The sequence below is a fragment of the Pagrus pagrus genome (assembly GCF_965226575.1).
Source record: "Pagrus pagrus genome assembly, chromosome: 11".
NCBI classification, from domain to species: domain Eukaryota; kingdom Metazoa; phylum Chordata; class Actinopteri; order Spariformes; family Sparidae; genus Pagrus; species Pagrus pagrus.
In genome coordinates, this window is record NC_140195.1 from 29,922,831 (window position 1) to 29,949,001 (window position 26,171).

Genomic DNA, 26,171 nt, shown 5'->3' on the forward strand with positions numbered 1-26,171 from the left:
CATTAGACTCAACATATTACATTTTTTTGACTGAGGTGCCCTATAAACAGTCCAACATTCTGGGAAATAGATTTGCCTCATCCAGAGGCAGATGAGAAGCTCGATATCATTGTTATACCCCTGTTCATCTTGCAATGAGATAAATTCAGGCATGTCATCCCTTTAGTCAAAACCTGGAGCTGAATGAATGCTTTTACTTAAGTTTTGAGCTACCCTCCGATGACTAATTGATTCTGGATTTATGTGTTGGATCGATAGACTGACATCTTTCTATACTGTGTGTAGAGCCATACTGCTTGAGATGAAGAGGGGGAAAGATGAGCGATTGTGGTTTTCCATAGGGGTGTGAAAAGGGGGCACTATTTTCAACCTCTTGCTCCAGTATACTGTGTGCCAAATCATTTACTGGTGTCCTTAATCTGCTGAAATACAATATGAAACACAACCAGACATTAAGATTAACGATCAGCAGCCTTTTCATTTTGAAAAGTTAACAGCATTGATTAAAAAATAAATGAATTTGAACTATGAAGATTTAACTAAGTTGTTTAGTGCCGAGATAACTCAAGCATGTGTGCTGTAAATGTCCGGGTGCTGCACTTCCCTTACAGTTCATTTCTGCCTTTTCAGTTCATCACATTATTAATTAACATTTAGAATACAGATTTTTGGCATTTGTGAATCGATTCTTAATCGTAGGAGATAAGCATTTACATTCTTATGTGAATCAATTTTTTTCCCCCACTGCTAGTTTTCCATTTCTTAGCCAATATCCATCATCCAGCCAGTGCCACATCTCCAGCTACAGAGAATGTTCCTACATATACTAAGAAAATAGCTGAAAACAGCATCTAATATAATTTGATAACAAAAATACAGCAAATGTTAGATACACAACATTATGCGATGATTTAATGTAAAAAATTACAAATAGACCAGACTGAAAGTTAGTAGGTTCGGTGATCCAGATCACAATTTAAGTTGTTTGGGTCAGGAAAATAAAGTGACTAAGGCCCTGTTCAGACTGGTATCAACATCCGCTCTGAGTGATCCGATCACAAGTGGACAGATCCAAGTACAGGGGTAAATGCAAGATGTATTGAGGACACATTTTAGATGGGCCAAGTTGAAGGACCGCCTACTCAACTGACTCCCAGACTCAGTTAACAATCTTCAGAATTTTGAGAGTTGTTGAGTGAGAAGAAACTTAAAATACTTTGCAATGCCTACAGCAAGTTCTAAATCATTTGTTCCTTCCTGTAAATTCAGCATTAAATGCAATACAAGAAGTTGTTTCTTTCCTTGTAAAAAGTGTCAGCTTGTCACAGCATCACTGTACCAGCCTGTCTGCTTCTGTGACTAAACTGCGTCTTCCCTGCCAACATTTAGCAGCTGTGAACACACTGCTTACACTGTTAACCAATTGCAATACATTTATGAATGACAGTATTTTACTGACAGTAAACATGTCAAATTTTATACAGTAACCATCATCAGCTACCTCTCTGTCCCTAGACTCTCTTAACGCTATCTATGACAAATTCTGAAGTATTTGGGCCTTCTTGTAAATTTGGCAATATCTTTTACATTAGGTTCTTTCTTTGTGTAAAAAACATTGTGTCTGTTTGTCCCACGTGTTAATTTGCATATAACACAAGGAAGTGAGATTCAAATACAAGTAGTTCACCCAGATGTGTGAACTGACGGACTGTTCACTTGTGATTGCTGAGGACGGATGGTAATGCCAGGTATGAACAGGGCCTCACACGTCTGCGGCTGTACGTTATGGCAACACTACAAGTAACTATTTTCCAAAATGTCAGACTATTCTCTTGAACTTTCATGGGACACTGTCCTGATATGCTGGAATGCAATTATCACAAAACCAAGAAAAAGACTTATAGTATAGAGGACAAATTCAAAATGTCACTAATCTGACAATTAACAACTATCATGAAAGTGTCTCTAGAGTGTTCTGAGACAAGAAAAAACAGACGAAATGATTAAAAACCAAGGGCAGAGATGAAAAGGGAGATAAACGTCCTCAATGGTACTGAAACTCAATATACCTGCAGTGCAGTACACTGAAAAAAACTCCTGAGTAAAGAAGAAAAAATGCTCTCAGCAAAAACATGAGGGACAAGTCACTGCAGCCTGGCAGACTTACAACTCCCTCTTCTCTATCCAGCTCTTTAACTGTGTGTGTTGGATCTACTTGGGGGGTCAATGAGGAAGCAGGCACGTCAAGCCTTCATAACTCATGTAAGGCATGAGTTGGCCTTCTAATTGTTAATGCTTGCAGTTGGCTGACGAGAAGGGGGTGTGCAGGGAGGGGGGGATGTCACTTAGGTGGCAAAGAGGGTGGAGCATGTGGCTCATGCAAGAGGCCGATTGGGTCCCACTACACCTGAGTTTTGAACGGCAGCTTCAGGGCTCCTAAAAATTTCCTGCCTCTAAATGGAGCATTTGGAAAAAGAGAGGTCCACTGAAATCACAAACAGACACAGGAAGAGAGTGAAAATCAGAGAGGCGGAGGATGAAAGAGAGAAAAAATGGGTTGGGGGATAAGAGAGAAATCACAACAGGAAGCACACAGCTGCAGCTGAGAAAGAGGAAGTTCAAAGTAAGGACAATGTGACAAACAGAGTGGTCATTTACAATATGGCTGGAGACAACAGAGCCCCGAACTAAAGGGTTAAAATGTAATGAAATCAAAGATTTTGTGGTGAGAGCAATGCTCGCATTATTTATGACCTAAGAATATTATTTTTAAACAGAAATAACAGCAATTAAAAAACACAGTCAGTATATTTCGCTTAGCAATTGTTTCATCTGACAACCCAGCCTCACATCAAAATGTGAAATAGCTATGTTGATCTAGAAGTATTAGATTGACAACAACAGCTCTAAAACTGTAAGATGCTTTTTTCTGCCTATTCTTTGGTATTGCCCTAGGTCCATGTCATGTGACTGTCAAGTTTCTGTCTGTGAAACAAAAAACAAAACAAGAAATATTACTTTCATTCTCAGTGGAAAATGCTATATTTAAGATAGAAGTGTCTGCATTAAAATGCATTTTGATATTTTTTTCTAGCTTGTATGCATGTTTTATTGTCATAATTTTTGTTCATATTTTAGAGGAAATTTCAATAGTAGAGAAAAGGTAAGAGATTTTTCATGCATTTTTCAGCTGGTTTCCTCAGGAGTACCTACCTTACCAGTGATGTCATTCACAGCTACATGAACAAAGACAGAAGCCTCCTCCATACCTTCCAAGTACACATGGCGATAACCTGCGCGCACACACATACACACACACACACACACACACGCACATCACAGACAGCCATAATATGAGTGAGTCATACACAACAGGGCAGATACAAATGGCTAAATGCCTGCTGTACCAATCAGCAGAGTTTCAGACTTTTTCTCTGCTTGATGTTGTACTGCTAGACACAAACTCTGGCTCCTCAACTGCACCGTCAATCAGGTCATTTGACTGGATAAATTAAAATCAAAACTATTTAGGGAGTCCATAATGTAGTACTGTCGTGGTATAGATCGTATCTCACAAATAGGTCACTAGATAACTAGGGCTAGGTGCTAAACTCAGTACTTTAAAGTGTACCCACCGAATTACAACAGAACTACAGAGTAACGATTAACATGATATCAATCTAACTGCATACTGTCTACCGATCACATTAAATAATACAGTATGAATTCTTTGATTCCCGAATCAATTTTATATAGCTCAGCCCACTAGCTCGATGCTAACACATGATTGGAATTACCATTCACACGCTAGAAGAGGTTAGCATCGCTAACGTAATAAAAGTGTATTTACAAACAATCCATTCTAATACACATAAATTAACATAACATAAATGATGTGCACTTATATTATCGGGCAAATACAGTATCTAATATGCTCTTGAAACAAAATTATAACTGCTGACTTGACATTATTAACTCAATCTGCTTCTGTAGCACTGTAACATTGAGCTGCTACAGCAAAGGGATCAAAACGTAAAGTCAAAATTCCTAACACATTGAAAGTACAGCCACCACTAGTAGAGATGTTGTGTGCCAGGAGAGGGCAGCACAGGTACATCTTGATGTTTTCCATTATATTTATTCTTACAGCACTAGGTTGATGAACAGGAACAGCTAAATGTAGCAGTTTACTTTAGAATGTATTTCATTTTCCAGATTTATATGCACTATAGCAAGATGCTACTGAAATAAGCCTTAGAAAAGACTGATTGACATGTCATGTGCATTGTTACTAGAAATATGACTCATGATAATACTGTCTTTAGAAGTGAATTATTGAACTGGTTAGAACTGAGATTACTTTTCTTTATTTGTATTTGTTTAGAGAGATTAAAGTACCGACAGGTACCGTTGGGTGCCGGTATCGAATTCCAGGACCCTGTATAGGAACCAGCATCGGTTCAAATGTGAAGCATGGGGTTCCTCAAGGCTCGATACTTAGCCCAGTACTATTCTGGCTATATACTTCTGCTGGGTGATAAAATGTGCTGCATTGGCATACATTTCCACTTCTACACAGATGACATTCAGCTCTGTTTACCTTAATCTTGGTGTGATCTCCAACTAAATCTTGTCTCCTAGCTGTGAAAATATGTATTATGAACATCATTCTCTTGAATGTAAATAAAAATCAAATGCCAATATCTCATTGGACTACAGATAAACGTGATTTACTTAGAAAATCAGTTGTGTTTTTGTTGTGTAAGTCTATATGGTTTGGATTCATGCTCTTAGTTCAGGCAAATACATAGAAGTAGGCTCGGTCTGTGAACCTGGGTTTTTGTTTTTCCTCAACAAGAAGTTCATGTATCTGGCAACCTCCGCTACAACTGGAGAATCTGCAAAGTACTGAGCAGATGGATACATTGTTGATCTTCACAACGGTTCTAGGTACTATACCTAAATCCACACATCATTATTTTAGCATTCATCTGTTTGTGTTTGTATTATGGAATTCAATGTTACTATGAAATAGCAATCTGAATAAAGGCTTTTGAATCATTTTACCAATAGAGTGCCTTGGATCCTTCTTTTTTAAACTTCTGTCATCCCTACCAAAGAGCACCTTCATCAGATTTTGTTTAAACTTCTGACCACTCAATCCAATACTTATATGAACTAATAACACAGCTGCCAGAGCACAATCAAGTTAACGTAACCTGTCCAATGACCCTCTGATGCAGCTCAGGATATCTCTAGTAAGGATTAAACAATCATGATACAGCATGTTAATCAATGAGCATTAGTGGTAGATGCATTTTTTTACTTCATCAGACTCTAATGAGCATATTTTCAAAAAATATGAATAATTATATAAATAATAAACTCATTCCAAATATTCAACCAGTGTCACATTGACCACATTTAAAATTAAGATGATTGATATATATATATATCATTTTAGAGAAAGGCAACAATGCTTTCTTCCTGAGGTTTAACAAACATTCACCTTACCCTGTTTGTCTTAGTTTTAGCAGCCTGTATTTCCTTGTCTATGGAAATTATATCATGGAACATGGAAAACAAAAAGTAAAAGCAAAGCTTTTAGACGCCACCATCTGTGGGAGATGCAGGTGAGGAGGGGGGTACCTATCACTTCCATCTAAAGCAGGTGCTTCACCAGGTCTTACCTGGCATCATGCTGTTGAAGGCGATGGTGCGCTGGCCGATGAAGTCCTGGCCGATGGGGTCATGATCCCACACAAGGAAACGCACAAGGGCCAGCTCCGGCATGTGGACCGTGAACACCAGAGTCTCCTCCCACATCGGGTTGAACCCTATAGGACCGTCCCGATAGGTCGGAGAGAGGACAAGAGTAAAGACAGATGAAAAATTGAGTGAGACAGCAGAAGAAAGAGTGTGACAAATAAGAAGAGAGAAGAAGTTAGGCAGATTCACAGGGAGGAGGGAAAGAGTGGTAGAGACGGGGGACAGAGAGAGTGGACGGTCCAGGAGAGATTCGGAGAGTGAGCTCAGCACTCATCAATTATTCAGGGTGTGTGAGCAGACTGAGAGGTGCTGCTTGTGCAAGTCTGCTCATGCTGAGCTCATCAATTATAGATCAGAACCCATACAGACAGCTCAAACGCACACACACTCGCACACACACACGCAGAAGCAGAGAGCCACATTCATCTAATGCTTTGCTCTAATCAGTCATACATGCACAGTCAAAGGCAAACCATAAACACACCACAGCTCTCCTCATGCAAATACCAGGACAGCATGTATGGGTCAGTTTACAGACAAAAGCTCTGGAGGAGGTGGTGAGTGGTCAGGGCCCATAAGTATCCACAGCAAACTGACAAAGTGGCCAGTAGTTCAGACTACAGAGCTTCAGAGAAATTCATCAGTGTGTCCACACGGAACAGGACTATCATGGTGAAGACAGGACTGCTTACAGGGCTAGTTGACAAACAGCTATAGCTGGTGAGGTAGCTGCTAATACTCTAGCTAGCATGTTCCCAACCCGAAAGTATGTCTGTCAGTCTCAGCTCGCTAGCTTGCTAATTTTGGTTGACTGCCGTTTCATTACTGACTGAAAACAATGCCTTTTTTGTAGAGCTGTAAGACATTATTTACGCTGGGGCTCACTAATGCCTTCAGCTTCACAGCTACAGTGTAGATTTCAGCTTAAAAAACGGTGTAAATAACATATTTTCCAATAATTTTGGGATTGCTTCCGGAGAATTACGCCCAATGAGCTGTATGAGCCATTCTATTTTTTTCCTTCTTTAAAACAAGTCTCCAGCTACCTCAATTGTTTAGGAGAACGCTCCATTGCTGTTTTACTGTGAAGCTCCAGAAATGTTTTGTGGACTAGAAGACTTCACATGACTTTCCATTGGCAAGATGGTGAGGAGATAATGACAGAATTTTCATTTTTAGGTGAACTGTCCACTAAAACATGAACCTTTCACCAACTCTGCAACAAATTAGGTTTCTACTATGATTCCAAAACTACAGCCAAAAGGAATTACATGTCATGCTTAAAACAATGCAGGGCTGACAGGAAATGACCATGAATGTACTGATGGAATAAGCTTCTCCTGCTGACTGTAACTCTTGCACATTCCAACCACATGACAATTGTTCAGTTCCATAAATAGTTTCATTCTAGGTGGATAATGTAATCATCTTGACTGGATTATAGCCTGATTAAGGCTCACTTTTGGTTGTCATATATCATGCAGAGATGGCAGTGGTGCTGGTGTGATGAAAGCAGCATTCAAGCACACCAGGCTTTTGTTAACTCTAGATAAATATAGACTTGCTAGTAAAATGTGATATTTGTCACCAGCATCTCAATCAGATCATTTATTGTTTCTGCATTAGTATTAAGTCACTATTACTGGATCAGCACAGGTATTTATATAGCAACTAGCAGATTTTAATTACATTGTGTCTTGTTTATGGAGACAAAACAAGCTGAATAAGTCACCTCTCCATCAACTCACCATTATCATCCACCACTCTGGTCTGCTCCTTGCAGCAGTCCACTGGAAGGCCGATAATCTCCACCTCCACGAAGGGATCAATGATCTGACAGAGAGACATTTTACAGCATTAAGGTAATGCTTCATACCAACCACCCAACCAAAAAACCTTTGTAAAACTCCCAGGTATCGCTTTGCTTAGGGGAATTTATTAAAAGTGTACTCAGTGCTGTAAAAAGTACCCAAAAGTCATATTTGAGTAAAAGTAAAGATGTTGTGTTAAAACATTCTTTGTTAAAAGTGAAAGTCTCCCATACGAAAAGTACCAGAGTAAATGTACTTAGTTACATTCCATCACTGAGCATACTCCGCTGATTTATCATTGTACTTCTGTAACACATACATAAAACCACTGCAGCAGAACCAGATGTGTTGTCTCTTTTATTCCACTGATTCATGTCATAACGTGGGGGGAAGAAATTTCCCATAATGCAACTGTACAATTGACAGTTTGGTCAGAGATTCAGGTGAGTATTATGCTTACTAGCAGCTAATGTAGCCTGGAACCTCTAGCCATGAGCTGAGATAAACTCATTTCACTCAGCTTCCTCTGGAGACGCAAAAGGCTTTCAACAACTGTTTTCCAAATATAGCAATAGCTGTCACTCAAACAGAAGGTCTTCTTGTGAATTAAGGAGCTGCAGAGTTTATTCATGGTCAAGCTGTAACCTGTACTGACATTTACTGCCACGAGACAACTTCACCGCTAAACTTTCCGTCTGCTCCAGTGGCTGACAGATGTCTGCTCTGAGCACAGCAACCAACGGTCGCTCTCCACTACCTCACTACAAACTGTCCTATTCTTAGTACTCCTATAACAAGCTCGGTGGATGAGATAAAAGCCTTGATTCTACTGTAGTCCATTCCATTTTAGCCGCAGCATTTTTTTTTTTTTTAAGATTAAGCACAAAATTAAGTTATTTGTCAAAATAATAAAACATTGTCAGGAAAGATCATAAAAATACCAAAACACACTGGAGTGGGGCTGCAAAATACACCCAGATTGAACTGTTATGAGCACCGTTTCGTGTAATTTTCAGTGATTCACTCATCTACCACTTGAAATATTTTTAAATGCTTACAACAAACACTGGTGTGTGTGATTCATTTTGATTAATTAATCACAAAGCTTGTAATTAATCAGATTCATTTTTTTATTGCTCGACAGTCCTTTGTAATATATTACGATGTTTCTCCCAGTGATAAAAACACGTGTCCTACCTCTCCTCTGTCTCCGAGCATTGAGTCTTTGGGTTTGGGCAGCTGTTGTCCACTGATGACCTTCAGTACCAGCTGTTTCTTCATCCGACCCGGCAGTGGGTCCTCCAGGTTGGGGTTAAAGTCTCCTGCAATGGAAAGAAAGGAGGTATAATGTTTATTTTTGAACGTTCACTCACAAAAATATTTTGAATTTTCATTTAAATTTGCTGATCATGGTAATCATTTTGAAAAGGCAACCAACAGCACAAGTCTGCCATGTTTGAAACAACATTAAAAGCACAATAAATCTCATACTGATCTCTTCACACAAAGAGAGCCATTGAATACAGTTAGATAGCTCTTTAAAATATACAGTCATTTGAATGATCAGTTTTGGTGATTATATAAAGTTGTGTGAATCAAATGTTCTTTGTAGCATGGCCTCTTAACTTCTTCTGAGTGAACAGCTTTCTGGGCCCATTTTAATAGGGCTGTTTGATGCACCCATTAGACTCAGCCACAAACACTACAATGGGAAAGTCTAAAGAGCTCAGCATTGATCTGAAAGAGCTCATTATTGATTTGAACAAGTCAGTTAAGTCACTTGGAGCCTTTTCAAAGCAGTTACAGGTCCCAAGATCAACTGTACAAACAGTTTGCATGTATAAAGTGCATGACACAGTTGTGTCACTGCCACATCAGGAAGAAGACACGAACTATCACCTGCTGCTGACAGAAAACTGGTCAGGATGGTCAAGAGTCAACCAAAAACCACCAAAAAGGAAGTCTGCAATGAATTAGAAACTGCTGGAAGACAGGTGTCAGTGTCCACAGTCAAGTGTGTTTTACACCAACATGAGCTGAGAGGCTGCCATGTTAGAAAGAAGCTCTTGATCCAGACGCAGCACCTTAAAGCTGGACTGAAGTTTGCTGCTGATCACATGGACAAAGAAAAAACCTGGAGGAAAACTCTGTGGTCACATGAAACAAAAACTGAGTTGTTTGAGCACAATGAGCAGCAATATGTCTGGAGGAGAGAAGGTGAGGCCTTTAACCCCAACAACACCAGACCTACTGTCAAGCATGGTGCTGGTAGTTTTATGCTGTGGGCTGTTTTGCTGCCAGTGGATCTGCTGCTCTAAAGAAAGTAAATGGAATAATGAAGAAGGAGGATTATCTCCAAATTCTTCAGGAAAACCTCAAACCATCAGCAGAAGACTGGCTCTTGGGTGCAGTTGGGTGTTCCAACAGGACAATGATCCCAAACGCACATCAGAAGTGGTAAAGGAATGTTTAAATCAGGTGAGAATTGAGGTTTTGAGGGTTCTTCCCAAAGTCCTGACTTGAACCCATCAGAACATGTGGACTGTGCTGAAGAAACAAGTCTGTGCCAGGAAGCCAACAAATTTAGTTGAACTTCACCAGTTCTGTCAAGAGGAGTGGTTAAAATTCAGCTGAGGACGACCAGAAGCTTGTGGATGGATATCAAAAGCAGCTAACTGAGGTGAAAATGGCCGAGAAACATTTAACCAAATATTAGAATTACTGTATGTATATTTATGATCCAGCACATTTGGTCACATCAGAATCAGAAACAGAAACAGATTTATTGCCAAGAAGGATTTTACACCAACAAACAAACAGTGACTATAATAAATATAAAAATATATATATATTAAAAAAATATGAAAGATAAAAGATGTACAAATTCTGCATTAATGTAATGCAAAGATTTCAAGGGCGGTGATGGGTTTGAGTGCCAGAGTGCAAGAGTCAGTGTCAGTGTCAGTGTCAGTGGGTGGGGGTCCGGGGACTTGTTAAGGATCCCAACTGCAAAGGGGAAGAAACTGTTCATGTGGCGGGAGGTTTTGGAATGTTCAGAAGACTATAATAAATTCATTACTGAACCAAACTTCATGAATGTTTTTGTGACAAAGTAGTTTGTGTTCCTCTCATTCATCACAGAAACATGAGAGCTGTAGAAATCTGAGAACGAATCACATTACATTTACTGATATCTACATTTTCAGAAGACTACTCATTCCAAAACACCCGTAGGCCTGTACCGGATTTGATTTACCATTTCACGGCAATAAAAAACATATTTTTTTTTCTTAAGATATGTTTCATTACATTGGCAATAGAGTGAAAAGAGGCAGAATCATGTAACCCTTTCATTTTTGTTATAGCGTGATTAAAATAACATCACCACAAAAAACAAAACACCATGACCTAAATTTTAGGGCAAATCATCCACCCCTATGACCTTCTAGCACTATGGCTGAAATCAATATTACAACATTAATGATTTACAACATTGACACTGATATCAGTATTGAATGCTGACACATAAACAAAATAGGCAGGACAACTTAACACACTGTGCTAAAGCTGCAGTAAGTGAAATATTTGTATCAAATTAAGTGTCAAATGTCTCTATATTCAACAGTAACTGTTGTACAGTTGTACTCTTATAGAGATCTTGGTCAGTAGAATGTCTCTGCTAACGTAGTCAAAGAGAAAAGACATGTTCTGGTATCCCTGCTCACTTTATCCCTTTAACTCCACAAAGAGGCAGTCCTGTATGCTCGTGCACACACAGAACAGGATCCTCCTGTTTGCTGCTGTGTCTGGCGATTAGCGCTGTGCATCATGTGGTGATGTAGAGAGGAGGGAGGGGAGTGCTAACTGCAATTTGTCAGAGCATGAGGTCAATGTTAAAAATCAACCACAAACAGTATTTCCCATTAAAATAATACTAATGAATCTTTTTTATGTGCTGACCTTCACACATGCAGGTGGGCTTGAGAATGTAGCCACAGTTGCCGTTGCTGTAGAACTTGGCTCTGTTGAGCTGGAGGACACGGCCCTCTGACTGGTAGTTGAGCGCAACTGAAATCAAACCAATTTCATTTAGTTATTTTCAGCAGGCTGGATGTTTCTACTTTACATGGTGTGTTGAGTTAGGCACATACCGAGCTGGCAGCCGGAGTTCCAGAAGGGCTGGGGGTTGAAGTTGGAGGAATCCACACGGTAAGATGAAGGGTAGATGCGGGAGAGCTGTTGCTGGTTGAAGTGAATGAAGGATGAAGCTTTCTGCTGCATCACCTGGTGGGCTTTGGTCTCACTGAGCGACGACACCTGCCAGCTGCAGTTAGCTGCCAGGGACAACACAAAGACGTCTTTGTTTTCTTTTCTTTATTACACTTGTTTACTTATATTTTATTTAAACATTATAAAGAATGGTTCAAGATTAACACGATAAATATTTTGTGTGTAAATGTAATAATCATTATTTTCTTATATTTCAAAAGCAGTTCCTTTTGGTGTGTTGCAGTAATCTGTTCAAAGGTGCTACAGAAATACAGTATTTGAACAAAGGAATATGTAATCAAGACCAGGAATCAGACCTAGCTTTGATGCTAACTTTCAAAACTTGATTACTGAAGAGATTTGAGTATTTGTATTTAATATGCAGTATAACATCGAAGAAACCCTCTCAATAAAGTTACCGGCAAACCCAGATATTGCTCTGTCCCTATTATGCAATTGGCATCAGGTTAGCAGTGCACACTTGTTTGAGTGAGTAAAGCTATTTCATGTACAGAGTGAACTGAACTGCTTACCTTGTGCCTCAATATCATAGAGGCCCACAGAGCGAGTGTATTTGACCAGATCGGACAGAGCTCTGGATAACTTCATGGTCTTCTTCTTTCTGTAAGGTTAATAAAAAGTTAAAGGTTACACATGTACACACACACGCATGCGCACACATTTCTCCATTCGTCAGTGAATGATCATCCACCACAGTGATGATGACTATGGTAATTAAGTTTAAGATTATGAGGAAGGCACTGATGAAAAATGGTACAATGGTGACTGATAATGTTGATTATGAATACAATGGTTAAGGTGATGAGGGTGTGTTTACTGGGCTGTACAACAGTATAGTGATGCTTAATTGGTACCATGATAATAGTGATAATGACAGTGTTTTCTGTATACATTATATATATATATGTGTGTGTGTGTGTGTGTGTGTGTGTGTGTTTTGTGTATTTAGCATACTTGCTGTGGTGCAAGGGGGCACGGGAGGCGCTACTTGTACTCTCTTGGTCTGTATCTGTGTCTTCAAAGCTCGACGACTTCTTCAGCTTGGTTGTCTTTTTCTGCAGAAGAAAGAGTAATTATGGGACAACCAATATAAGTGAGATTTACCTCATGTGTAACAGGCTTCAAGAGATGATTATTGATGTTAAAATCCAGTTTAAAAATGTCAAAATATTGTGGATGCTTCTGAAAAGCTGTATAACCTGCAGTGCTTCATTGTATATGACAAGGATCTATGACAAAAACTGCAGCTAATAAGCAGCATATTTGAAGACAGGCTTCCAAAATAAATAATCAAGTTGTTATTTTTATTTCTTTGCAATATGGATGTGTTAATGAACTGAAGCTATTTCTGTTAGTTTGTTGAATCTAATAACACATTTAAGATTTGCATTTTTTATGCAATGGTGATACAACAACCCAGTATCACATATCAACACATCATCAAGAGTTATCATTGCTCTTTTCTGACCAATCACCTCATGCTTAAACATCTAAATGGCAAACCATTTACACCAATCAGCCATAACATTATAACCACCTGCCTAATATTGTGTAGGTCCGGCATTTGCTGTCAAAATAGCCTAGAACCGTCGAGGCTACACAAGACCTCTGAATGTGTGCTGTGGTGTCCGGCACCAAGACATTAGCAGCAGATCCTTTAAGTCCTTGAGAAGCTGCAAGGTGAGGCCTCCATGGAGTGTTTGTTCAGCACATCCCACAGATGCTCAATTGGATTGAGATCTGGGGAATTTGGAGGCCAAGTCAACACCTTTAAGTTGTTGTTGAACTGTGCCCATTGTAGCCGCTTTCGGCATTGGACAGGGGTCAGTATGGGCACTCTGACGGTCAGTGGCTATGCAGCCTCATTCACAGCAAAGTGCGAATCACCATGTCCTGACACCTTTATATCAGAACTAGTATGAACTTTTTCGCAATTTGTGCTACAGTAGCTCACTACACATATGCATCAATGAGCCTTGGGCACCCATGACCCTGACAACCGGTTCACCGGTTGTCTTTACTTAGACCACTTTTGGGAGGTACTAACCACAGCAGACCAGGAACACCCAACAAGTGCTGCGCTTTTAGAGATACTCTGACCCAGTCATCTAGCCATCGCTATTTGGCCCTTGTCAAAGTCGCTCGGATCCTTACACTTGCCCATTTTTCCCACTTACAACACATCAACTTTGAGGACAAAATGTTCACTTGCTGTCTAATATATCCCACCCTCTGACAGGTGCCATTGTAACAAGATAATCAATGTAATTCACTTCAACTATCAGTGGTTTTAATGTTGTTGCTGATTGTTATATTTACTCATCATAGGGCAGAGGTATGGAGTAGGTGTGCAGACTGAAGAAAATAGAGAAAAGTGTCTTTTAAAACTGAGAGCAAAGCAAAGAAAGGAGAACTAAAAAGGCTAACCTTGCGTTTAGAAAAGCTCCCAATAAAGGAGCGGCCTGTACGCTTGTTGCTGCTGGGATTAGCCTCATCCGCTGTGTCCGTCCCATCCTCACTTTTACCCTGACAGCAGAGGAGGAGAATGTTAGCATTTTTTGTTAGGAAACATTTTAGAGATTTAGAACTGAAAATGAGAAAAATAATTTACTGATAAGCTGTCAACTTGACATCTCATGCTCATGCCACAATTTTGTTGTGAGTCAATTTAAAAAACAAACATTTAAATTCTATATTAAACACAGACAGTGGGATCCAAAAGTTTGAGACCACATTGAAAATAATAGTGTCACGTTAACCTGAAAATAATCAGAAAGTTTGACAATTTAGAGCAAATGAAAGTGAAGCATAACTGTTATTCTAAGCAAAGAGGGGCTTTCTCTGCATCAAATCATGGCTACACTAAAGGTTTCTAAGGAGGCAGTACAAGGAACTCTAACACACTTTGCAGAAACTGGATCAGTTGGATCTTAAGCACAATCAGGCAGACCCAAAGTGAGCACACCATCAGAGGGTCAAGATTCAAGTTTTTACTCAAACTACAAAAACAAAAAAAAAAATAGGATTACAATTGAAACACATGTAACCTAGACGTATCTTGACTAGCAATCTCAGACTTTTTGACCCCATTGTATATATAAAAAGCTGTTTGAAATGAAAATGTAAGTTCAGGACTACAGGGAGTCCTGACAGGGCTGCGTCTACCTTAGAGCCAGTCTTGTCTGTGGGCTTCCCAGCAGGTGGGAGGGCTGCGATGGTGAAGCTGTCTGGGTCTTCTCTGTCTCTGATCTTAGACTCCTTCATCAGGTTGTCCAGCTTTTTCTTGGCCATGTTCTCCACCTGCTTCCTGTTGGCTGATGTCTAGAGAAGAAAGGAACAGTTGAACAGAGGATGATGATGCTGATACACAGTGGATGTTACAAGTATGCACATATGTATGAAATTGTACGTTTCTAAAATATTATTAATAACAGAAATAATCGTACTGAAAATATCGTACTTGTTCAATATTTAATGTGATCATCTAACTAACGAAACAAAGAAAAACAAAAATAAATAATTCATGTGAACATAAAAAAACACCCTGATCGCGGATACCACCAAAGAAATATGTTTTTATAATCTAGATGTACGGGCCCTTTAAACTAGAACCCTTGGAAAATGATCTTTTAGGCTGGTCTGTGCAGACTAAGAAGAAAGAGACTTTGCACAAGATGCAACATGAGCTCACATTTCATGAGGAGCAAAGATGAAGCAATACATTATGTATTAACCCTAACCTCCCACACTGGTTGGTGAATGGACCTTTTATGAATGCAAGCATTTCCACATGCATACATGAGAGCATAACAGGGAATGATAGTGTGACATCCTGTATACAGATGAAGTGGAATCAATGACAGATGTCATATCACAGCTCAGTACATTACTCAGAATAATATGAACATGCTCAGTTCAGCCACATGGTGGCAGAATGCATCCATAAACCACCTCAGTCTATAAGTAGAGAACAGGCAGACAACATGCTGCATAGAGAGAAAGAGTTTTGTTCCTAAGTGCACAGGGCAGGCGAGTCATGATTGATTATATTGGACAATATTGAGCTTTAATAATGACTCATAAAGTCCAGTCAGTGCTGTGTACAATTAAGAAGTATTACCTTTGACCTGAACAAAGCTTTGTGCATTATTCTGATCACATTGCACATGAACACTGGGTGGTATAATTCTCATTTTGGTCTTTGTAATGAGAAATCGGGTTTGTTCAGTAATGTGAAAAAATTCCAACACAGGCTGCAATGAACACATCATATTCATTTGGACTTGATAAACATCGAAACATCATTATTGACAATAGGTTATACAGTACAAAAGGCACTGCAACAATTTCAGCCTGTCCTTGTAATGTCGGTCCTGATGTGATAACCACTGGTCCATTCTAAGGCCCTGTTCAGACCTGGTATAAAAAAGCATCCTGAGTGATCGGATCAAAGTGAACAGCTCTAAGTACAGGTGTGAATGCATTCAAGACACATTGAGGACACATTTGAGATCCAGTCACTCAAAACCAAATTCAGAGGTGGTCTGGGCTGCATGTGACCACATTCTTTTAGCAGTGAGTATGCACATGTCCTGGGCCACAGTGAAGGAAACGAAGAAGTTGCTGAAGAAGACGATTTACATTTACACTCAAATTTATGGAAGAAGACAACGGTTTTTGTTGACAATAAACAGGACGCATGCTGATGGTAGCTGTGAACTGAAGGATTTAGAGCTGTCCACGTATGATCTGATCACACAGGATGGATGGTAACACCAGGTCTGAATTCTCTCTAGTTTTCTCTGTCATCAGCACCAAATACTGTGGCCCAGTTTCACCCAGAAGTGAACCTCCTGGCTGCTCCACCTCTACAGCTGTTCGTGGGAAATTTATAAACCTCGACTATTTAAAGTATATATTGAGATATTTCCAAGCGAGGTTCTAGACAATACAATTACATCTTACAAGGTGAAGTTGCACAGCATAACTGCTTTGTAAAGCCATGCTAGTGTGCTGTTCTCCTGTCTCACTCACTCACAAGTTGTCCTGCAACACTGAGGGAGACACAGCGCTGCTACTCTATTTCAACTGTCTGTGTATTAGTCTACAGTGCCACATTGGTCTATATGTGACATGAATGAAATTACCGCAGTAGCGCACATGCAATGCAACGTTTTACTGGGAATCCTTGGGTCCTTGCAGTCATGTAATTATTGCTTGACACGTACCACCCACCCAAACACCTAGCAGACCTCCTTGCAATGGCACTCCCCCGAACAGGACAATGTGCCCTGCCACACCACAAACAACCGTTGACCTGGCCAGTAAATTCCCCTGATCCCAATCTGAGCGAGCATCGGTGGGACATGCCAGACTGCATCCTATCCATGGAGGTCCCACCCCCAACCCACAAGACCCAAAGAATCCACTGGGTCCATGCCTTGAATTCTGTCTTCTGGTTCAGTTGGCATGGAATGACCCTTAAGGCCTACAAGACACTTAATTGGTTCCAGATAAAGAATCCTAACACAGGACTTTTGATGAAGCATCTTAGAGATGCAATATTGAAAAGTGTTTCAGGGCATAGCACTTTCAACTTTCACTGTCAGGATGAGAAAGTACAGCACGTGACTGGATGATTTGGGAAGTGGATGGGAATGAGCATATTATACAATACCTTCCACTTTGAAGCAAGCAACAGTTGAGGAGAAGAAGAGGGGACAAACAGGAAGAGAGAAGAGTAGGAAATGAGAACAAATAGCCACACAGAAAGAAAGACACAGATGCACACAGCAGAGATAGCACTATAGGAACAAAGGCAAGACAGCAGAGGAGAACACAAAGTCACAACTGCTTCATTTTAACATGAACCATCAAGAACAGATAATACATGCACAATTCACATGTCATCTGCTAGAAAAGTAAAGTAAAGTAAAGTCTGTCTCTGGAAAATAGTACGGATAAACATAGGGAAGTGGAGGGAGTACATACATCTCCGTTCATCAGCTTGCAGTCATCCTCCATTTCATCAGCGCTGTCTTCGTCCGACACGTCTCCCTCTTCTGCGTTCTCATCAATGTTGGGAGGTAGTTTCTTCCCCTGGTGGAGAGAAATTGAGAGTGGAGCGCTGTTTTAGAAAAACAAACATCTGCAACATTCATTTAACCGATTTATGGTTAAGACACCAACTGTGTATGAATTCCAAACATCCTCATTTATAGTGCGGCCAGGGACCATCCTCACAATCTCTGTCGCTTTTTTTTCCTTTTCAGTTATCTCTCTGCTGCGCCATACATAATGATATACTCCCAAACAATTAGGTGAGATTTGTCTTTTGGTCTAAATTTGTCTAGTGAGGACCAACAGCCTGATCCAAAGAGCCACACATCTGGAGAGAGCAGAAAATAAGAACTTCCTTGTGTTTTTTTGAAGGCCCACGATGTATCAAAGTGTGCAGCACATGTTGCACCAGGCCTGAATGACATGGAACAAAATTCTATCAACATTTTTTTGATATCTCTTTACTTTATATCACAATATAACTTTAAGGGATAGAGCATTTAACAGCCTGGACTATTATCGGAGCTGATATTCAGCCTTTTTCTGATTATCAGTATCAGTGTTTACTTTGGCTCTGCTGCAGCAGCCTCTCTGTCTGTAGTCACCACTCTGTGGTCTCAATCAATGGTCCCGCCTAACAACACTGTCTGATCTCATATCACACGTAATAGCCTATCAGCACTGAATAATCTGTCTGATAGGCAGTTTGTCTGCCATTATACTGACAAATATAACATAAAGGCGGGTGGGGATGGGTGTCTGTTTGTTTGTTTTCTTCCTATTTTCACTGTGTCTTTTTCCTGGAGTGACAGCACATTTTTTTTTTTTTGCACAAATTAAGAAAATGTAAAAAAATCTTTGTGCATGCAGTGTGACCGCTACGAACTCTTCTTTGCTTGCCTGTATATTACTTTCCATTTTTTTGTTGATATTGTGGATACGTCCAAATACTGTCTGTAGCTTCCTACCCAGGCTCCACCCCTCGCCACCATACAGAGTATTTCCAACATTTGTGAACACGTCTGTCATGGACTATCTCCTGCTGTGTGTTGCATGTGTGAACAAGAAAATGTGGACAATATCCAGATTTTCCAGAGTACATATGTGAAAGGTGTTATACTGATTTAGACTTCATGACTGTAACTTGTATTGCATTTTAACCTGGACTGTTATCCAACAAGACTGTTGAGCTGTTGTTTCCATTGCTCTGCAGGAGTCATCATCTGTCTTGTCTATCTTACTTTGCCTATTGTGAACAATGGGCACTGTGTTCCAGAAAGCCACCATATGATTAGTTGGATGCTGCTTTGTTTCCTGGATGTGACTGGTTGTACGTACATTGTCAAGAAGAAGAAACTTTATTTATTGCATACATTATTACAATGTACAATGTTGTGAAATGTATTCTCTGCATTAAACCAACCCTGAGAAGGAGTGGGCAGCCAACATATGGCGCTCAGAGACCAACTCCAGATCTAAGCCACAGCACAATTACCTAATGAAGAATTAACCTAAAAGGACCCAGTATCCAGAAATGTTTAAGACACGTCCAGTGTTATCATTGTTTCATGTAACCAGCCCTTGTGTACCTGTTGCACTTTCTATTAGAAGGAGGACGAGACTCGAGAGAAAAGGATTTATGAATTATGAGTAAAATTTATGAGTAAAATATAACAGATAGGCCCACTCTCACTGCCTGAGCCTCGAATTTCTCTTCAAGTGAGGTTGTTTGTGCCGTGGTTAGATATCAATCTCAATCAAAGTTTCATGGAGGTGGCGGCCTGCAGCAGCACTATGTGGCTGATGCTGTCTGACCCTGGTACCCACAGTGAGACACAGCACGAGTGTTTCAGGTCAGCTGGAAAGCCCAAGTGTTATAAATCAGTGTTCCTCACAGTGCTTTACATATTGGTGCCATCACTAACACTCACTGCTCGCTGTACACACAGGTAGTAGTGCTGCTGTAACAGCTGGCAGAGCAGTCCTTTGCGTGCCAGGTACTGGCAAGATCCCTTCTCTTTAGCGAAAGCATCTGGTGTGAATAAAGACTCATTAGCCTCACTATGTTTCTCTCCCTTGTTAACAGAGGGCTGCTGCGGCTCATCATGTCCCTGCCTCTGTTGGTTATTTGTGAAACTAACTTTGATTTATTGGTTTATATTACAAACGCAGCCGAAGTGCCACCCTGGACAGATGGTTTACATCAGCTTTGAGCTTTCAAAATGACTGGTTTAGTGCGGAGTTCCTCTATAAAGTTAATAATAACCAATAGAAAATAAATATAGTTTAGGTCATCAATTATTGTCTTATTAAAACTGTCAGGTGCTGCCTCATGGCCCTGACACACGAGGCTGATGGTTGGCTTTTTGCAGATGCTGGGGCCGTCGTTGAGCGTCTGTGGCCCTAGTTTTTGTGGTGTGTCCCGCAACGTTGGCACTGGTCGGCCCTTGCTGGCGGCTAGTTGGCTGACTAAGCAGATATAATCGGATGGAGGAGCCCATTGGTGAGATACATTACTATGATTGGCTGTTCAGCTCAAGTAAATCTGTGCACAAGAAGAGAAACAGAAAAGTATAGAGAAAGCCCCTTGTGCCCCCATTTCAGCTATTTACACGTTATTGACACCCTTAGCTGCTGAGCTAAAAGTGTAAGCATGCACACCGCCTGAAGAGGGTGCACAAGCTTGACTGCACTTTAAGGGTGTAAATAATGGCTTTTCAAATCAGTTTGGGATCTCAAGGCTTCTGAAGACTTCGATTATGCTGGAAGAGCTGCTTGGGTTACGGTTAGGGTTAGTCATTTTATGTTTTTTCCTTTTTGGGTGAACTTATCCTTTAATTACTTGAAAGACAAAGCCCAGAGCAACCTGCAGACTCATTTCAGTTCACAAAGCTAGCTGTAAACATATGGTATTAACTAAGGGCAACAAAGATGAGTGTAGCAACATTTTTATCAACATTGGACTACTCTGAGCTGTGAAGTCAAGCAGACTACCCAGAAATGCTCCTACCCCGCAGCTAGAAAACAATTATTCGTGGTAAGCTGGACTCAATATATTGTTTTTCAAAAATAACACAGCGAGCGTGCCCAGATAATGAGTCTACTACACACAGTCCATAAACAACTGCAGCTTTTTATTCCTTCCTCTAGTTAGGTTTTGTTTTTCATACGCTTCCTCCAAACATGACTTTTTCCAAACACATCACTTCAATCAGCCAACTGCCTTTGAAATCAGGTTCAAACTCTAGATCATAAAATTGTGAGCGGAGATAATTGCCTGAGGACTGACTCCTCTCACCAAAGAGAATCAGTCACATTTTAAACTGACATTACCTTGACGAGGATCTTGCCCTTGAGTGTTTCTGGTGATGGTAGCCATCCAGACTCGTCAGCCTTTATGTTGGACAGGTCCAGTTTGTCCCCCAGGATCTCAATCAGGTACTGGGCCATTTTCTTTTGCTGAGGAACACTGCAGTGGTTCTCTATTGACAGGATGACTGGGTAGCTGAGAGATAATCACACACAATAAATTGGAGTTAGAGGGCTGAAAGGTTGACGAGGACAAGAAGACAAAGTGTGAAAGATAAACTTTAACTTGGACATTTTAAATTGTAGTTTGGCAGTTTTCCTGTAATTCGCTAAGCAATTTACATTTAAACCAAATAGTATGCTAATCTTCCGGGTGGGTGCAGATGTTGTTGAGTATATTGTATCTGCCATTAATTGGCTGCTATATTTTATTCCGGTTAGCGCAACACATTTAAAACCTTTTGATGAGGTATTGTTACCATGTATGCCAGCGATGGTGATGAAAATCAGCTCCATGTATTTATTCATTGCAGTTGGTGATTATTTAATGTACACTTAACCGTCAAACAAATTGGTGTCTGAAGAGCATGTTTTTAATTTGATGAATAAATCTGATAGACGGCCAAGATACTCAATGTTCATCAGAACTTCAAACTGAATTTATATATGTCTCTTATCTGGTTTGATTGGATTGTTTGGGTTTGTTAGTGAGTTACTGTAATTAGATACTATCAGCCGATATTTAACCTATTAACCAATGACTGACAGCTCGTGACTTAGCACTCACACATCTCCTATGTTTCGCCATGCCATGGCTTGAGGCAGTGTTGATGTATTGATCAGCATTCCAACCATTTTAGTTCAGAATGAAATATCTCAACAACCACTGGATAGACTGACATGAACTTTTGTAGCCTACAGATATTCTTGGCCCTCAAAGGATGGATCTTCCTGACTTTGTTGACCTTCCTGAACTTATCTAAGGTGCCAGCATGAGGCTGACACTTTTGACTCTTTATAGTAAACTATTACATGCACTGCTACAAAATTTACAACAGATATTCAAGATCACTAGAGAATAAATTCTGATGACTTGATGGATCCCCAGGCTTTCATCTAGCGTCACCACGAGATTCAATTTAAAATTCTTTATTGAACTGTCTTGACAGTTAGGCTTACAGCATGATTATCTGTGAAAACTGGTACAGACGCTCATGCCCCCCAAAGGATGATTTTAAATAACTTTGATCGCGTGTCGTTTTATCAAGTGCCCCCATCTAATCTCATGACCATATACCTGCAAAACCAACACATATGCCAGCAGGTTCATACTCAAATATGCCAATTTGGTCAGAGGCCTTAAGCTTCAAACTATGATACTCTACCTGCCCCTCTACTGTCCGTTTTGCACTTGAAGGGCCCGGTGGTTAAGTTAGCAATAATACATATGAAATCAAAATGTACTTGGTTAGGTTAAGGTACCATCACGTTGTGGTGAAGTTTAGGGTACTTGGGGTTAGATTTAGGAAAAGAACATGCTTTGAGTTAAAATAACTATGTTGCTCACGTAAGTTCAGTCACGTTGCTTATGTAATGTCATTTACATAACTTGAATCCCACTCCAGTGTTTTTTTGGCATTTTTATTATATACCATATTTTTCCAAGTCCTTTCCTGACAATGTTGATGAGCCACAGTGTTCAACACATACTTTTTGACAAATAACCTTTGACAACGTTGTGCTAAAAGCAAAAAAATTCAAGCTGGCTCTAAAATGGAACAATGTGTCCACTATAGTGGAGTCTGGAGTCATACGTCATCCTCAAAGTGACTCCTCCAAATCCTCCTTAAAATTTCATTTACAACATATTTTATAGTAAGAGAAAATGTGTTGTATAATTGTTGCACTGACACTAAAGCTTTCACAGTTCTATGTGCTGCACACCACACTTCAAAGCTCTTATACTAGCAGATTTAAACATTTCTAAAGGTTTCTGAAAGACTAACAAGTTTAGAGCTACCACAACAACACCTCATATACCCTCCGCAAGACATTGACATTGAACAACTCCAATATGAACGCTCTTTTATCTGCAGATGAAAATTTCATAATTGCTGGATAGTCTGGAAAAACATCAACATTTTCGGGTGAAGGAGCTGTGGTCCAGCATTTAAAGCAAGTCTACAAGGAGCTACATTTAAAGGCAAACTCCTCATTAGCAACATATTGGCTGTGACGATTCTCAGTCCAAGTTATATGGATTCTTTCATTAGTGCCACTGGCAGCCCTCTGCCAAGCCTGGTTTAATTTAGTATCCTAGGAAATCTGATTGCTCTTTGATGTTGACTTGTCCTGATCCTGTTTTACTGAATTATCTGGAGTACAGTCTGGCGTCCACAATTATGTTTTCAAAAACACAGTGAGGGTTAATATGCACAGAAAGCCAGTGTTTCTCCTTCATTTTACTTGAAGAGACGGGATCTAAAAATAGAGCTTCTCTGTGCTGCCTCCAGACTGTGTGCATGTCGACTGGATTATCACCTTCTGATGCAGATTCTGTGAGGAGGAGGTCTTTGTGTATGCTTTAATTTCTCTGTTAACGTGTTGCTACGGTGTTAGTAGAATGTTATGTTTTATTTTGGTTTGTAGGTGTGTGACACGTTCACACAGGTGGGTGATAAATTAAAGGGAAAAGCATAACTAAACAATGAATGTAGCTTCCATACCAGGCAGAAGGGCTCATTGAGTGGTTTGAAGAGGATGAAAATTATGTATGAATGCTAGTGCATGGCCTCAACATTCACCAGATCTACAACAGGAGATTTGGAGCAGCTTGTTACAGGCCATTCTCACAAGCTGGGACATAGCTTGTTATTTATTGTGAATGGGATCTGGTGTTGCAGCCTGGCACCACCTGCTGAGCCCCAGAGACTTAGAGGCAGCACAGCAGCTCTACAGGTGAAAGCTGAGAAGAGTTTAACTTTATGCAAATGCATTCGGACAAAATGCAAATGACAGCCAGGTGAGTGCCAAACAGGCTTGTTTCAGTGCCCAGGAGAGCAGAAGGACAGAGGTGTTTCCTTCTCTCACCACAGATCTCCTCCAGCACAAATACATGACTGCAGGTATGCAGGATCAGTCTCACCGGTCTGGGCGTGACTGTTGTATTACAACAGTTCCATCAACATGTGCCACGTTAAAATAAAACCTCTCCCAACAAGCCAGTCTGTACTTGGGAAACAAACTGTGTGACAGGAAATTAACTACTACCTAGTGTGTAGTACGGACACTGCACAGATTTACCTGCTGAACTTTAAGATTGACAGCTTCACACAACACCGGGGAAAAATGGGTGCAGTGTGTCAAACCTCGGAGACCTGATTTTGTCCCTAACCATTCCTCTGTAGATGTAAACAGGGATGTCTCTTTCTACAAAGGTTTCCCTTGAAAATGAAAAGAAGTAGACTATGGATCAAATGAGGCTGAGAGACTATATTTCTGTTAGACAATAAGTTTACTTATTATTATTTTTGACTTTTTCCTCTCATTGATTGTATGTCCATTTATAGTGCCAGTGGATCAGTGGATTTCTAAATAATGAATAAATTGAGATTTAAATTACTTGACGAGAGATAAATGAACAGCTGACAAAGTAATAGAATAACGTTTATATAGCACTCTCACCCAAAATGCTTTACACGGTTTTTGGCGCTCATTCACCCATTCAACCATACACTAACACGTTAATGACAGCGGGATACCAAGCAGGGTGCTGGCCTGATCGCAATTTTGGTTTCATTGTCGTGCCCAGGAAACCTCAGCTTGTGGAAAGGAGAAGATGTGGATCGACCAACACTGTCATCAGTGGACAACCCTCTCTACCTCTTGAGCCACAGCTGCTCCATTTTGTATTTTCTATTTCACTGTCTTTAAGGCTCATGCAACATAAACTCAACATCCCTGGTTTTCTTTCCTTGCATTCCTGTCTACATATATGCTATCTTTATTGAATAAAAAAAATAAATGAATGATGAATGAATCATAAATATAAAAAAGCAGACTGCACCCAGACACTATAAGATATCCCCTTTCTGTGGTTATGTGTCATATATATCTGTAGTTATTCTAGATAGTGAATGATCAAATGAAAACAATGTACTCATCACCTCACCCATCATCACCCAACACTGACTATTTGTCTACAACCAGACCCAGTGCACCATATAATGTTTCAAATGTAAAGAAGCTTCCAAAGGTATTAAACTCATCCGAGCCTGCAATTGTATTCCAAGCCTCATTTCCCCCATTTTTCTCCATTGTTATATGGATCCAACAGCCTGTGTAATGCAACACTGTAATGTGCACTGACAGCATACATGTCGACATACTGCAGGAATTGTTTTCCACATGCCTACTCAAGCTGTACTCGCAATCTTTATGGTTTGTCAGTTACCATCAACAGAAAAGCAGATGACACAGGAGCATGGTCTATAAGAGCATTCTGACTGACTGAGTGACTGACTGACTGAGTGTGTGTGTGTGTGTGTGTGTGTGTGTGTGTGTGTGTGTGTGTGTGTGTGTGTGTGTGTGTGTGTGTGTGTGTGTGTGTGTGTGTGTGCGTGCGTGTGCGTGGCCGCCAGTGGGTACAATGCATAATAGAAACGTGTAAAAATATGTGACAATGTGTGTGTGAGTGTGTATGCGAGCGTAAAAACATACTCATTCTTGACGAAGGCGTACTTGTTGATGGTCTCGATGACATCTTTAAAGAGGATCTTGGAGGTGAGGGTGTAGCCGTGGTGAACGATGGGCTCACCGTCCTGACCGTCCCAACAGTCCACTGTGGATGGGAAAGAAAAAGAGGGGATTTTCTGAGCAGGACAGCCATTAGGAGGACAACTAAAAATGCAAATATGATTTAAACAGCTTAAA

General features: G+C 40.2%; 1 protein-coding gene across 1 annotated transcript in view; it reads right to left on the minus strand.

The window, feature by feature from the left end:
- The window catches only part of plch2a (phospholipase C, eta 2a), a 66,082-nt gene that overhangs the window by 9,487 nt on the left and 30,424 nt on the right, over positions 1-26,171 (minus strand). The window contains exons 8-20 of the mRNA XM_084367073.1: positions 25,959-26,079; positions 21,264-21,435; positions 17,862-17,969; positions 15,036-15,191; positions 14,298-14,396; positions 12,825-12,925; positions 12,383-12,471; positions 11,732-11,914; positions 11,541-11,648; positions 8,778-8,902; positions 7,518-7,602; positions 5,691-5,837; positions 3,214-3,293 (exon numbers count right to left, since the gene is read on the minus strand). Of these exons, the coding sequence (XP_084223199.1) occupies positions 3,214-3,293; positions 5,691-5,837; positions 7,518-7,602; positions 8,778-8,902; positions 11,541-11,648; positions 11,732-11,914; positions 12,383-12,471; positions 12,825-12,925; positions 14,298-14,396; positions 15,036-15,191; positions 17,862-17,969; positions 21,264-21,435; positions 25,959-26,079 (1,574 nt within the window). The remainder of the gene's footprint in view (positions 1-3,213; positions 3,294-5,690; positions 5,838-7,517; positions 7,603-8,777; positions 8,903-11,540; positions 11,649-11,731; positions 11,915-12,382; positions 12,472-12,824; positions 12,926-14,297; positions 14,397-15,035; positions 15,192-17,861; positions 17,970-21,263; positions 21,436-25,958; positions 26,080-26,171) is intronic.